Source organism: Elephas maximus, chromosome 5 (genome assembly GCF_024166365.1).
Source record: "Elephas maximus indicus isolate mEleMax1 chromosome 5, mEleMax1 primary haplotype, whole genome shotgun sequence".
Classification (NCBI taxonomy): Eukaryota; Metazoa; Chordata; class Mammalia; order Proboscidea; family Elephantidae; genus Elephas; species Elephas maximus.
The window spans coordinates 16894224-16907149 of NC_064823.1; the positions used below are offsets into that span (position 1 = coordinate 16894224).

General features: G+C 40.3%; 1 protein-coding gene across 5 annotated transcripts in view; it reads right to left on the minus strand.

The window, feature by feature from the left end:
• Window positions 1–9210: 9210 nt before the first annotated feature.
• The window catches only part of JADE1 (jade family PHD finger 1), a 61955-nt gene continuing 58239 nt past the window's right edge, over window positions 9211–12926 (minus strand). For all 5 annotated transcript variants that reach the window (XM_049885333.1, XM_049885332.1, XM_049885331.1 and 2 more), the window contains one exon: window positions 9211–11971. In XM_049885333.1, the coding sequence (XP_049741290.1) occupies window positions 11061–11971 (911 nt within the window). In that variant the 3' untranslated portion in view covers window positions 9211–11060. The remainder of the gene's footprint in view (window positions 11972–12926) is intronic.

Genomic DNA, 12926 nt, shown 5'->3' on the forward strand with positions numbered 1-12926 from the left:
CAAAAGTTATAGCATTGAAAGTCATCTTAAAAGTAATTTTTTACAACACTGATATCCACTCACCTATCAAGAAAAAAATCTACACCAAGGAAGTGTTCTAACCCAAAGGTTCACCTCCCTTTCTTACACATCCCAACAAAATATCCACATGTGCCACACATTCCCATTCAAAAACCAAACAAACCCAATGCCACCCAGTAGATCGCAACTCATAGCAACCCTATAGGACAGAGTAGAACTGCCCCATAGGGCTTCCAAGGAGCACCTGGTGGATTTGAACTGCCGACCTTTTGATTAACAGCCAAGCTCCTAACCGCTGTGCCACCAGGGTTTCCACATATCCCCATAGGCACTCCCAATGTATTAGCTGTAACCCCATTCTTTTCTCTTTCACTCAAAAAGTATATTGGATTGTAAGCAATGAGAATGACATCATAGAGATAATTTTGAATTGGTTCTAGTTTATTTCTTTTTAAATGCACATTCTTGTAAAGTTTAGTACTTTATTTTTAGTAACAAATTACTACTGATATTGTGCAGAACTGTTGAAATTTACTGAGGGCGCCACTCAGTACCCCTTGAGATAGTCCAGTCCTCTTTCCAACAGCCTTGGCCATTTGAAAATTCATCCTTACATTGAACTGAAATGTGTCTCCCTGTCTTAGTCCTACCTTGTGCAGCAGAATAAAATCTAAGCCATCTTTCACACAGCAGCAATTCAGCCTTTAGGAAACAATTAGCATTTTCTCCCTACACTTAGGAAACATCTCCATTTCCTCAGAGGACTTGGTTTTCAGACCTTGTGCGAACCCAATCACTGGTTTCTGAATGCACTCCAATTTACCTATACCCTTCTTCATTCATTCATTCATTCTTTTTTGAGTACCTACTTTACACCAGGTATGCTTGGGATATGTCAGTCTTATACCTAGAACCAAACATTATATTCAAGGTACAAACTATTGGCTGTCTTTTCCTAGATAATGACTCAGAGAGGAAGTGATACCTACCTCAGTGTGGGGGACAACATACTACCGTCTCCGTGGGATAGAGATGACTTCGAACTACATACCAGTGCCAGGTGCCGTGGAGTTGACTCTGACCCATTGCGACCATATGTACGCCAGAGTACAACTGTGCTCCGTGAGGTTTTCAGTGGCTGGTTTTTCAGAAGTAGATCACCAGATCTTTTTCCGAGGCACCTCTGGGTAGACTCAAACAGTCAACCTTTCGGTTAGCAGAGGAGCGTGTTAACCGTCTGCATACCTGTCCCTTTTTCCCCGCCTTAAGAGGAGACTGACATATTCTTTCAGGAAAACTTGCTTCATGAGAGAGTTACTGCAGGTAGTTATTTATGGAAATGCACACATATAATATTTCTCATTAGTGTTTGGAATGAGAATTACTATTCTAAAGTCTACACTCCCATTAATGTAGCTTAAAATCTTGTTAGCTTTTTTGAAAGTCGAATCAGACTGTTGGGCAGATATTGACCATATGGTCAACAAAAACCCTAAGACTTGTCCAAAGCCTAACAAGCCAGCCAGCCTGCACTCGTGTAGTTACTGTCTTGACCCAGAAGCAGGACTGTTAAATTTATCCCTATTAAATGTCATTACATTATTAGAGCCTGCTGAGGTCATGTTAGCTCCTAATTCTGTCATCCAGTTTGTTAGCTGTAAGGGTAGGGATCATGTCTGTTGTATTTTGCTTTATATTTCTTGCAACAAGGATGATTTTTTATTTACAACGAATGCCATCTACCAATTAGATAAACATCTACCTATATCTTGGTGCAAATCTCTTGAGAAGAGAGGACCAGACAAGTCTGCGTACAATATCTTAGAGCATTCCAACTAGCAACTCCCTCCCTGGGTCACTAGCCACTACCCTGCAGGCATGGTCATTCAACTTGTTTTTAATCCGGTCCATATTGCCTTTTGTAGGAGTCCCTGGGTGGCACAAACTGTTAAGCACTGGATGACTACTAGCCAAAGGGTCGGTGGTTGGAACCCGCCCATGTGCACCTCATAAGGCAGGCCTGGAGATCTGCTTCCAAAAGCTCCCAGCCTTGAAAACCCTATGGAGCACAGTTCTACTGTTGACACACATGGGGTCATGAGTCAGAACCAACTCAACGGCAACTTGTACAAAATCTTAAGAACATCAAGAACGACCCTGCCTTCTGACTAGCAAAAGTTCATTTATGCTATACTTGTCATACTTACCAGATCTAGTAATTCTGTCCAAGAAGAAAACTAAATTAGACAGATTTCTTAGTAAATCCACATAGCATCCATATAGTAATCACTGCTTGTCCTTTTTATGCTTATTAAAATTCTTTAATTTCTTCAATATGGAAATTTTCATTCAAGGGCAACACAATCCTTTTTTTGAAGAATAAAAAAGTCATCAGCATAATATGATGTATAAGAAAATGTTAGTGCTTAGATCTGTGAAGATTAAAATTGAGACTAGCATCCCCTTTCATATTAACCATACTCTAGAAGATAAAAGAAGATGAGAGCAGTTATAATCAAACCAAACCCATTGCCCTCAAGTCAGTTGTGACTCATAGTGACCCTACAGGACAGAGTAGAACTGCCCCACAGGGTTTCAAACGCTGTATATCTTTACGGAAGCATGCTGCCTCATCTTTCTCCTGTGGACTGGGTGGTGGGTTTGAACTGCCAACCTTTCAGTTAGCAGCCAAGGGCTTTAACCACTGCACTACCAGGGCCCCTCTGAAGTTATAATCCACTTCTGTAAATAACAACCAAAAGAATCTATTGGAGAATTTTCCTGGATCTACAATAAGCATGCCAATCTGTATTTAAAATGTCTATTTCCTGACCCGGAAACCCTGGTGGCGTAGTGGTTAAGCACTATGGCTGCTAACCAAAGGGCCAGCAGTTTGAATCCGCCAGGCGCTCCTTGGAAACTCTATGGGGCAGTTCTACTCTGTGCTATAGGGTCACTATGAGTCGGAATCAACTCGACTGCACTGGGTTTGGTTTTTGGGTTTTATTTACTGACCCAGGCATTGTGCTAGCAGTTTGCATTTATTGTCTCATACAATCCATCAACACTGCTAGGTAGGTATTATTATTCTCTTCCCAAAGATACAGTAAAACCTGCAAAAGCTGTAACCTGTGTAAGGCGGAAACTGTCAGAGAAGGAAAATGAACATTTTCCACTGAAATGAACGATAGAAAAGTGGTAAGACTGCATCCTGTCAAAGGCGGACAACTCATGAGATCCAGAAAAACAAGGCAGTCTGGTCGAGTGCCAGCTCCGGCAGCTGCTTCAGCTCACTGTATAAAGTATCATAAAAGTCAGGTGCCTTGTCCGGGGTCCTAGCTGGACAAGCTGTTTCAGACAGGTCTATTCAACATCAAAATTCCTTCTACTGTGCAAATGGCCTCTTTAGAGTTGCAGAATCCATACTTTTGACACTTCTTCTATTTGTTGACAGTGATTCAAGAGGCTCGAACTCATTGTGAATAGCTCCATGTTCTTGTACAAGTGCTTCACACGTCTGAGACTTCAGGTGATTCTGTGTCCGTTCTGTCCTTTTCAGTTTAAAGATCAGTGTTCTTGATGGGAAATAAGACACAAAATAGGATTTGAGAAATGTCACTTCCCCTTTTTTAATTCATCAACCTTTTAACAAGAAGTCTGATGTGTGAGCCTTTTTTTTTTTTTTTTGCCGTTCCTGACTCTGAGCTAACCTAAAAAGCCTTTATGATTGTCAAACTATATGTATTACATAGGACGCTTCCTAGAAAAAGCTTCTTCCAATTTAGAAGTATTTGGTAATTTTTCCAAACCTAGAAATTGGCCATAATCTAAAAATAAATCAAGTAACTTTAGTGGAAAGGAAAGGAAGTTACCCTAATTAATGGCATACCTCCTATGAAGGCTTCCAGATTGCTTTAATGAATTAAAGACAATTTCACCAATTCTAAGCTACCAAAAAAGATGATAAAGAAATATATATATGTTAAATTGTGTTTAGCAATTATAAATTGGTTGATATATATTTTATGATCTCTTGTATCATAGTAAGCATGATGTTTTAAAGGCCAACCTGAAGAAGCATTTGCTCCCTTTGATTGAGTACTTGGGACTAGTTGAGGCAAAGATGTCATCAGAAGCATTTGATATTAAAAAAGACTCAAACCATTCAAACAGTAAAGCTCGAACAGAGCCAAAATGGGTGAGAAAAAGAATGGAAGCTTTCTTCAAGGTGCTACATGGTGTAGGGAAACACCAGAGAAAGATTTGCTACTTAAAGGAATTGTTTCACACTGGTAATAATCCTGAATTTAGAGCTACCAGATTAGTGGGTAAAATAACCATACTGACCCATAATTATAAATGCACTATTTACAACTTAGCCATACATAAGCCAAGTAATAGAATATCAGGATACATTGGTGATAATTAAGATTGGCAGTAACCAAAAAAACCAAATCCATTGCCTTCGAGTCAATTCCGACTCATAGCAACCCTGTGGGACAGAGGAGAACTGCCCCTTAAGGCTTCCAAGAGGCAGCTAGGGGATTTGAACTGTTGACCTTTTGGTTAGCAGTCAAACGCTTAACCACTGAGCCACCAGGGAAGAGCACATGACTTATTTTTTTATCTTTGGTATTTAATTTGGTAGCTTGAATTATATGTAAAAATAACTGGATTCACTATAAATATATTTATATCATAAAAATGCTGCCTTGGAGGTTTCTCATTAGCTTCATCTTCCCTGGTTATCATAAAATTTTTTTTTCACTAATTATCTTTCCAAGCATTGTGTAAGGATATTGTGAGAACTAAGTTATTCTTTGAATTCCTGATGCCAAAAAAAAAAAAAAACCTGTTGCTGTTGAGTCAATGCCAACTCACAGCAACCCTATAGGACAGAGTAGAACTGCCCCATAGTTTCCAAGGGGCGCCTGGTGGCTTTGAACCGCTGACCTTTTGTTTAGTAGCCATAGCTGTTAACCACTACACCACCAGAGTTTCCAGAGTTCCTGAGAGCAGTGTTTATCCTTGACTGTACATGCTTATATTTGATCTGTACATATGTGTATGTGTGTATATGCATGTAGCCTAAATGTATATGCAACTAAATTAATTCATTTTCTCTAGCATAAAGCAGGAATTAACTGGCCAGAAGTAGACTGTATTGCTCATTATCCACTAAGTTATGTTTAGTCTTTTACCAACACATTAACATGTTTTAAACCAAGATTATTAGCTTTATAAGAATTCATTCCTCGGTATACCCAAAAGCACATGAACTACATTGTGTGAACTATTTTTATATTCTGAGAGGCAGCAGAGTCTAGGGTGCCCAGACTGGCTGGGATTGACTCCTAGCTCTACCACCTACTGACCTTGGGCAAATAATTTCTCTGTGCCTCAGTTCCCTCATCTGCAAATTGGGGTAATAATATGTACCTTACACACTGTGAGGATTAAACGAAGTAATAAACATAAAACACAGACCGATACCTACCGGTTGATAATCCATTTGTAACTGTTAGCAAACGAAACCATTGACGATTCGTTCTTTTCTTGGCACCCAGTGTTCTCTGAGTTTGCAAATACATTTTGAATTCAGTTATATCAAATTATCAGCAGAAGACCCACCAGATGGCTATTTCTTGACTCTTGGAAACTGGAACCTTAGTTTCAAGCCACTTCACTATTCTGACAGTGTCTCAGCTCCCAATCATTTTCTCACCATTCCAGGCATCAACAAGACAAATAAGACATGATTCTTGCTCTCAGGGAAAATCAAAATACAACAGCATGTTGCAAAGAATGCTATGATACAATTTTGTCTGGGTCCACCAGGGCACAGAGGAGAGAGGCACCTACCCAGAACAGCGGTGTTGAAAAGACTTCCCAGGGAGGATGACAGTTGAGCTGCCTTGAAAGGCAAAACAATGTTCTCTAGATAAAGAAGAGGAACGTATTCTAGGTAAAGGCAGCAATATAGAAAGTCACAGAACAAAGAACACAGCACTGTGGAAACGGCAGTAATTCACTGTGGCTATAGAATTGAGGGCTGAGAGGAACAAGAGCCTTGAGCTCCATCCTAAGAAGTCTGGAGGTTCTCCTGAAGACTACAGGGAATGACAGAAGTTATCACTATGGAGACCAAATTGGCAAGACTGCAGCTAACTGGGGAGAGGAGAGGTTGACTGCAGCAAGGAATCAGATAGGAAACCAGATAGGAGGCTGCTACAGCAATCCAGGCAAGAAATGATGAGGCCTGAATTGTCGGGCAAGTAGCTGCGCAATCAAGAGAAGTAAAAATAGTGGGGTGATATGAAGTATAACACCTAGGTCTTGATCACCACTTGGCTGCAGGAGTTAAGAAAGAACTCATAAAGGACTTCCCAGGTTTCAGGCTTGCATGACATTCGCTAAAATATAGAAAAAGGATGACTTTCAAAATCACGAGTACCTATATGCCCAAAAGGAAATGCCCAAATAAGGGCTCAGGAAAAGCTGGATTGCAGAGATACCAAACTCAGCAGCATAGAGAATAGCTTAAGTCAAGGAAGTAGGTGAGATATCATATTGGATTTGCTTTTATACCCTTTTTCAATAACCGGGCAATCAAAGCTCTTCTATTCTACCTCTGACGAGAACACATCTAAGGCAGCCCTGAGCATTAAAAGGAAATCAAACTGAAGATTTCAACCTTGAAATTAATTGCAGAGTTTGTTGCAGATGGCGAATGTTTCAAAGGTAGAAAGAGTTTTCTAAGTGACTTGGTGAAGATGTGAACATGAGTCCCTGGTGCAGCATTTCCTGTCATAGATTGCAGAATTGCCAACCATAGGCCTTTCCTTTGGCTCCTGGGGCCTTCATTTCCCTAGGGAACTACTGTGCTTATTCAACTTTAAGACCTTGTAGGAAGAATCAGTTATTTCTCTCTGGGGTCTTAACTGAGAGCAAGAAACATGGGAGTAAATAGTCACTAAAGAGGGACAAGGACAAATAAATATGTTTTTAGCCAAATGTATGAACAACTCGTTTAAAAAAAAAAGCTGGCCACACTTTTACAAAAATTACCAATTAGACCAGCACTATTTTGTTGTGGCTCCTACTCATTGTAACCTACACGGGGTTGAGCAATCCACACCGGTTTTGCTGTTCCCAACACAAAGAAAGATGGAGTTCATTATATGCTAATTTTCTGCATATTGTGGTCTTACAAAGACAATTTTCAGGCCCAGTTTTGCCAACGCCTGACTGACGCTATGATCTTGGACAAATCCGTTTTGTGAAATGCAGATAATATCCGTTCTTGGCCCTCGTGTTCCAGAGTACTGTGATCAAATGAAGGCACTGAATGAAACTGCCCTTTGAAAAATTGTTTTAGGTACCGTATAAATACAACCTTCCCATTATGGAAGAATAGCATGTTTTACCTCAGAAGGCTCATCAGTTAAAAGGTTACAAAAATCAGTGCTGTTCTTAATATTAATACTAGCCTACCGTTTGCTAGGAAACCCTGGTGGCGTAGCGGTTAAGTGCTACAGCTGCTAACTAAAAGGTCGGCAGTTCGAATCCACCAGGCGCTCCTTGGAAACTCCGTGGGGCAGTTCTACCCTGCCCTATAGGGTCATCGTAAGTCGGAATCGACTCGATGGCCACAGGTTTGGTTTGGTTTTTACCATTTGCTAAACGCCTACTGAGATGCTCTATGAACTTCCTTTAAACGTCTCAATAGCCCTTAAGATGTTTACCCTTTTTTTTACAGATGGGAAAACTGAGGCTTAGAAAGGTTAAGTGACTTGGCCAAGGTCACACAACTGGTAAATTATAGCTCAGTATTTAAACTCCGCACCTGATCGTGGTCTACGCTGCTTCAACAGCAAGTTCCAAAATTGTATTCCGAAAAGAGCATCAGGTGGGAGAGACTAAAATCAAACCGTTACCACTTTTCAGAGTCTCACCATCACAGGTGAGCCACAAAGCAACCCAGGAAACCCGTAATCTCCACAATCTTGGTATGTTCCTACAGTTCTCACTCCTTAACTGTGACACGCTAAGCAAGCGCTGATTCAGGACCACTAAGTCATGTGTATCTTTAAATATTTAGCGAAAGCAGATTCCAAAAGACATTTTAAAATGTATTGCAAAATGTACAGCATTTATTCACATACAGACAAAAAGGCACAAATTCTACTAAATAGTTGAACAAAAAAATACAGCTGTCCTCAACTAGTTTTATAAATACTTTCAAAAAGAGGATAGAAATAAATACAGGATTGGGCCAGGTAATATAAAATAGTCATCTCTACATATACTTTTGTTTAATTTCTGATTTGGAACTCTTCATGCACCTTTTTTTGTTTTTTTCCCAATTTTAGCTGAATGGACACCAAGCTAGGCACATAGTGAAAAATCCTCTGTACAAGGTTACAAATGTAATGACGAGTTTGTCCATTTCAAAATAATTAAGGTTTGTACACAACACATAGAACCCTTTATTTAGATTTTGTGTTTATAACCTAACAAATGACATTCCAGGCAACTTTACAGAAGTTTAACTAGCCTACATTTTGACATAATACATTGATCATAATCAAAGATATTTCTTGGTCAGGATGCACAAGGAAAGATAAAGCTAAAAGAAAAAAAAAAATAAAAAAGCAAATGGTTCCCTACTAATAGAATGCAGGTGGGTAGGTTGAGTTGGCTGCTGCTTCTGGTCACCCAGCATGACACGAAACCACCTTACGAAGCTGTCGTTACACTGTCAGAGAAACCGCGCACAACGTCAGAGAAACCGCGCTCTGTACCATTTGCATTTCGAAGCAGGAATAAAAAGTGTGGGCTTTTTTGTATGTGTTTTGTATGGGTTTATTTTTTGTTTTTTATTTTTTGGTTCAGCATAACTTGGAACGTTTGAAAGCTTTTCAACCTAAATATGGGGGGAAAAACAGGTAAGGCATTATTTTTGCACAAAACTAGCATTCCTAATAGTGCAAATGACTCTGGTACCTCTTAAAATGGTGAGAGGTCATATGCTTACGAGAATTAATTTCGATTTTTTTTCTATGGCTTAACAAATTCTCTCTCTATAAATCCTACTCCTCTCACCCAGGGCTGCTGCTGTAGTCAAAAGATAACTGCAGATAGAGTCCACCTTCTCCTGAATCCAGCAAAAGGTTTTTGCTCATATGCAAAAAAAAAAAAAAAAAGATTTTTAAATTATGCTACAAGTCAAGGTCCAACCTGGATCCATAAGAACCTTCTCAGATTGGTAGCAACAAACTTATCTGGACAGCAGTCTCAAAATGAGCCCCCATCGCTCAAAAATAGACAGTCTAAAAACCTGGGTCATTCTTTCCCCTCCCCTGAATTAGCTAGAAACGTACTCAGAAAGTTAAGACTTGGTTTGCAAATGTCACACATACAATGGGGATGCGTCAGATCTACTATCTGATCATCTGATAAAACTTGCATAGCAAGATGGAATTCAATAAGCCTTTTCGTTGTTGACAATCATCTGGAAGACTTGAAAGTTAACTACAGAACTCAAGCATTATTCATGAAGTATCAGAATGTCCCTGCCACATGGAAACAGATGTATAAATCAATCAGAATCGGAATACTGATATTAACAAACTAAGGGGCAGTTTAGGGGAAGTCGGGCTTGTTCCAAGTGCCCATAATTCTAAATCTCGTTGCTATTTAAACTTGCTTTCTCTTAAATTTGATTCACAACTACATTAAATTCCAAAGAAAATTAACAGGACCTTAACACTATCCACTGTCTTAATACATATGCACTACAATAAGTGCAAAAACAGAACATTGTACTCAAATTTAATGCTAAATTTATTATTGCTGATCACTTACTAGTTATTGCCATTTGCAATTAGAAAGTGTAAGTTACGAATAAAAGCTTAGATCTGACTCCAGAAAACTTACTCAAGGGTAGACATCAACCTCTTTCCTGTATAACCTTGGTCAATGACAAGAGCTTATCGCAACTTATTGCCCTTCTATTGTTTTTAAAATATAACCTATTTTGCTTTTTTCTTTTTCCTTTTTTTTTAATCTTTTTTTTTTTTTTTTTTTTTTAAGGAATCCGTTCATGTTGGAAGCCCGGATTCCCCAACATATGCACTAGTGGTTGGCTCTGGGAAGTCTGAGTCACCAGAGTCTGGAAGTTCATTGCTTGAACTTGAATAGCCATTGTGTTGTTGGAAGCCAGATGGCCAGGTACTGCCAATGGCCAGGAAAATCCCAAGGGCCAGTGGTTAGGGAAAAGGAAAGTCAAGAGGTCTGGTAAAAATTGGACCTCAACTGCCCTTTCTCATAGACAGAACTCTCCTAATGGCTTCACTCCTGCCAGTCCTGTATCCACACCCACTCAAGGGACTTTGTGCTACATGTACCCTAGATCTCCAAACTGCAGCAATCCCATCAGCTCTTCCAGTGATGACCTTCAATTCTCTCTCCCCCATCTGCTGTATTTACACATGAATTTCCTAGAATTACTGAAGCTTCAGAGCTGCTGCCTGTACATGGTAATGCAACAAAAACAGCCTTGTGGGCCAAAGTATAAATATGATTTCAAGATCTACCACAGTCCTAGAAAATAAGTTTTATGGGCTATTAAATGGTGCATGAGGGTTTCTCAAGAACCATGTTTGATAGGGTACATATTCAGGTAACCAAGAGTTTGTGCTTTGGAAAGAATCCAGAGGAAAATAAAAACTCACCAGGCTTATTTAAGCCTTGCCCTCTTTAAAACTTATTTCACTCGTTCTCGTTTTAGTGTTGAATTCAGGCTCTAGTCTGAGCAGTGTCTTACAGTTACAATCTACTCTTGTATTTCCTCAACAAGTTGCAAATAACACAAATATCTCACAATGATTTATAAATGATGGGCGATAAAATGGGTCTGAATCACAAGTACATGTGTTTATAGCTCAGGAGTAACGGATTGTTTCTGCCTGTCCACTGTGTCAGCACTCTCCTCTGGCATGCCCGATGGATGGCAAGCCCCCAGTGCGCCCTCTCCATCAGGAGGCCAAGATGCTTCTCCTGATAATGTCTGTCCTCCTGTTGATAGTGCTGCTGGCGTGTATACATTTCTTTTCTGATGCCTCACTCTCTGAGTCACTCATTTCTACATCAGGGACATACCCGTCATTCTCATTGTCGGATTTTAATTTGCTTTTTGCCCTTTCCTTGGCTGGAACTCGGCCTAAGCCCAAGTACGGGTAGTCTGAGTGCTGGTGGCAGGCCCCCTCGTGGGCCTCTCCCTGCTGCTGCCGCTCCCCCTTCTTTGGAATCCGGAATCCTCCCCAGTTCTTCACTGGGCTGGCAGGTGTTGTAGGCACTTTGACTGCAGTCTGGTTATAGTTTACTTTGATGAGGGAGCCGTTGCACTTGGGCACTATCTCCTTCCTGGTGCCGGGCGCTGACTGCCCCGCTCCTGGGGAGGTGGCGGCTCGTGTGTTGTCCAGATGCCTCTGGGACACATCTGTGGACCTGAGAGGCTTGTGACTCTGTTTAAAAGGTTTGTCTTTTAAGTCTCCCTTAATGAGATCACAATGAAAACGATTGTCTCTCCTTTTCCCGGGGTCTGGCATCACCACACCATTTTTCTGTTGTGCTGATATGATACGTGCTTCTGCAAAGGTCTTTTCCAAACTCAAAAAGCTCTCTGGGCCTGCCGTCCCCTCCCTTCGACCACATAGGTCTGGCGGCTTCGGCAGACTTTTGCCTTCGCTCCCAGTGCTATTCTGCAATGGATCTCGCTTATGGGGCTTTTTCAGTGAATGAACCAAAGAAGTACCCATTTGTTTCCTGAAGAACGCAGAATGCCACTTCAAGTCCTCTATCTTGGGAGCATCAGGGCCCACAGAAGGACTGTTAAACAAAAGCATGTTTTCCAGTGAGGAGGAGGAGCAGGAGGAAGAAGGCACACCTATAAGCATAAGACCACATAGGAAGAAATATTACAACGGAAGCAAATCCAAAAGGATAAAAGTCTAGACCCTTAGCATGGCCCTATTTTTGCAAATTTCCTACCCAAAAGTACAATATAATTCATTCCACCCAGTTTGTAAAACTGATTTTCAAAGATATGACCTGCCTTAAGAAGGTACATTCAATCTGCACACTTAACATGCTACATTTTCTGAAACAGCTGAAGTTCACATAATTTTTCATGAAATACTGTTCAAGAATTATGTTTTCCTTCAAACAAACTAGATCTAATTTTCAAAGGGTAATCCATACATACATGAAGCCCTAGAGGCACAGGGGTTAAGAGCTCAGCTGCTAAACAAAAGGTCAGCAGTGTGAATCCACCAGCCACTCCCTGAATACCCTATGGGGCTGTTCTGCTCCGTCCTAAAGGGTCACTATGAACTGGAATCAACTTGTCGGCAATGGGTTCGGTATTTTTGGTTTTTAATCCATATCATCAGTTTAGTCGGCAATCACTGCCTTTTATACCCTCCACCTTACCGCAGAGCAGCCAGTTCACCATGTCCTACAATTCACTATGCAGCCATCAGCCTCCCCTCCAAGACCGGGAGCATCAAAACAGCAGGAGTAGGGCTTTTAAATTTCTTTTTCTAAAGTGTCTATACCCTCTCGTGGTTATCGTCAGGATTAAATACGTGTAAATATGTCAATTAATTAAAGCAAAGTGTTAAAAATACTTGACACACAGTGAGTATTCAAAAAACTTTGGCTATTGCAAACAAAACCCATTTGTGGAAGTCAAATGAATTGTTATCCACCTTGAGGATAAGTTAAATTGGTAATTTTCAGGCTTTTTTAATGCAAATCACAGTATGAGATAAATTTCACAACATAACCCAATAAAAGTTCACATTTAATAAAATAATGTTAACCCTCTTCACCTGATATGC